Here is a 1,642-nt window from a genome sequence, read left to right as displayed (position 1 = left end):
ACGCTACATTGTACGTTTGCCGTTCAAAAACGGCCCCCCTCGCGTCGGCGACACATTTCGAAAGGCTTTCTTTCTGTACTCCAATATGGAGCGCCGACTCTCGCGGAAACCAGAAATCGCCGCGCAGTATCACAATTTTTTAAGGGAATACGAATCGATGGGGCACATGGAGGCTGTGCGGGCGGACGAGCGCCCCCCTTACCCCCCGATATACATCCCGCATCATTTTGTTTTACGCGAATCGAGTACAACGACCAAGTTACGCGTTGTGTTTAACGCCTCTAGCGCATCGACCGACAAAACCTCGCTCAATGATTTCCTAATGGCGGGACCTAAACTTCAACAAGACATCGCCGCGATAATCCTGCGCTGGCGACTCTTTCGATACGTGTACATGGCTGACATTGCTAAAATGTTCCGACAAATACTCGTGCATCGGGATGACGCGGACTATCAACGAATTCTTTGGCGCCCTCCCGACAGTCTGTTGATTCGGCTTTACCGCTTACTCACCGTGACCTACGGGCAAAAACCTTCGCCTTTTCTCGCACAGCGCTCCCTTCTCCAATTAGCTCGCGACGAAGGTAAAGACTTCCCCGACGCGGTCAATATAATCGAAGAGTCGACCTACGTCGATGATGTTCTTTTCGGAGCAGACGACCTTCTGTCTCTGCTCGAGAAGCGCAAGCAACTCGTGGGCATAATGAATCGCGGATGTTTTCCCCTTCGAAAATGGGCCGCGAATTCAGCCGAACTTTTGACGGATATTCCAGAGGACCAACGGGAATCCTCGGACTATCCGATCAATCACGATGACACGCTCAAGGTCCTCGGCCTGTCTTGGTCTCCGCGCGATGACTCGTTTCGTTTCGTAATTTCGTCATACGCCGTGACAGTTCATACTAAGCGCTCCGTTTTATCGTTTATTGCAAAGCTGTATGACCCCCTCGGCTGGGCGTCACCGATAGTCATCGCGGCCAAGATGTTGATGCAAGAGCTCTGGCTCCGTAAAATTGATTGGGATGCTCCCATCCCCGATGATCTTCTGCATCAGTGGATCAATTACGTTTCAGACTTGCCTAATATTAGCAAAATACGCATTCCTCGATGGACAGGGATGCGTCAAGATAAACTCGATGTTGAATTGCACGGCTTCGCGGACGCCTCCACTCGCGCTTACGCCGCGGTAGTTTTCCTCCGAATTGTGCATTCTCCCTCTAACATTCAAGTCATCCTCCTCGCGGCCAAAACGAAAGTCGCGCCATTGAAAACCGTTAGCGTTCCACGCTTGGAACTTAACGCCGTCGTTCTATTAATTCGATTGATAGAATGGGTAAGAAACACCACGGGCTTGATGCGAGCTCTCTTATTTGGATAGACTGATTCCCAAATCGTATTAGCTTGGCTTCTACAACATCCATCCCGATGGAATTCCTATGTCGCGAACCGCGTCTCCGAGGTGCAGACGCGCCTTCCGACCGTACGTTGGCAACACGTTCGCTCCCAGGAAAATCCTGCCGACTGCGCTTCGCGCGGTTTTACTGCCGCCGATCTCGTCAATCATGAATTATGGTGGTCGGGGCCCCGGTGGCTTAGCTCAACCACGGCCTCGTGGCCGATCCCCCCGACTCCTATTGAAAAG

At 51.9% G+C, this 1,642-nt stretch overlaps 1 protein-coding gene across 1 annotated transcript; it reads left to right on the top strand.

Moving 5' to 3' along the window:
- The first annotated feature begins 85 nt into the window (after window positions 1-85).
- On the top strand, window positions 86-1,378 carry LOC139787379 (uncharacterized). The gene has a single exon (XM_071726464.1). The coding sequence runs from the start codon at window positions 86-88 to the stop codon at window positions 1,376-1,378; it is 1,293 nt and encodes a 430-aa protein (XP_071582565.1).
- The last annotated feature ends 264 nt before the right edge of the window (window positions 1,379-1,642 follow it).

This window comes from Temnothorax nylanderi, unplaced genomic scaffold (assembly GCF_030848795.1).
Source record: "Temnothorax nylanderi isolate EJ_2023f unplaced genomic scaffold, tnyl_v1.0 TNYL_tig1479_pilon, whole genome shotgun sequence".
Taxonomy (NCBI): Eukaryota; Metazoa; Arthropoda; class Insecta; order Hymenoptera; family Formicidae; genus Temnothorax; species Temnothorax nylanderi.
The sequence above is the reverse complement of the archived record's forward strand: the minus strand, read 5'-3'. Positions and strand labels throughout refer to the sequence as shown.

Coding starts and splice junctions, on each gene's coding strand:
- LOC139787379 (XM_071726464.1), top strand. CDS start 86: ATGGAGCGCCGACTCTCGCGGAAACCAGAAATCGCCGCGCAGTATCAC.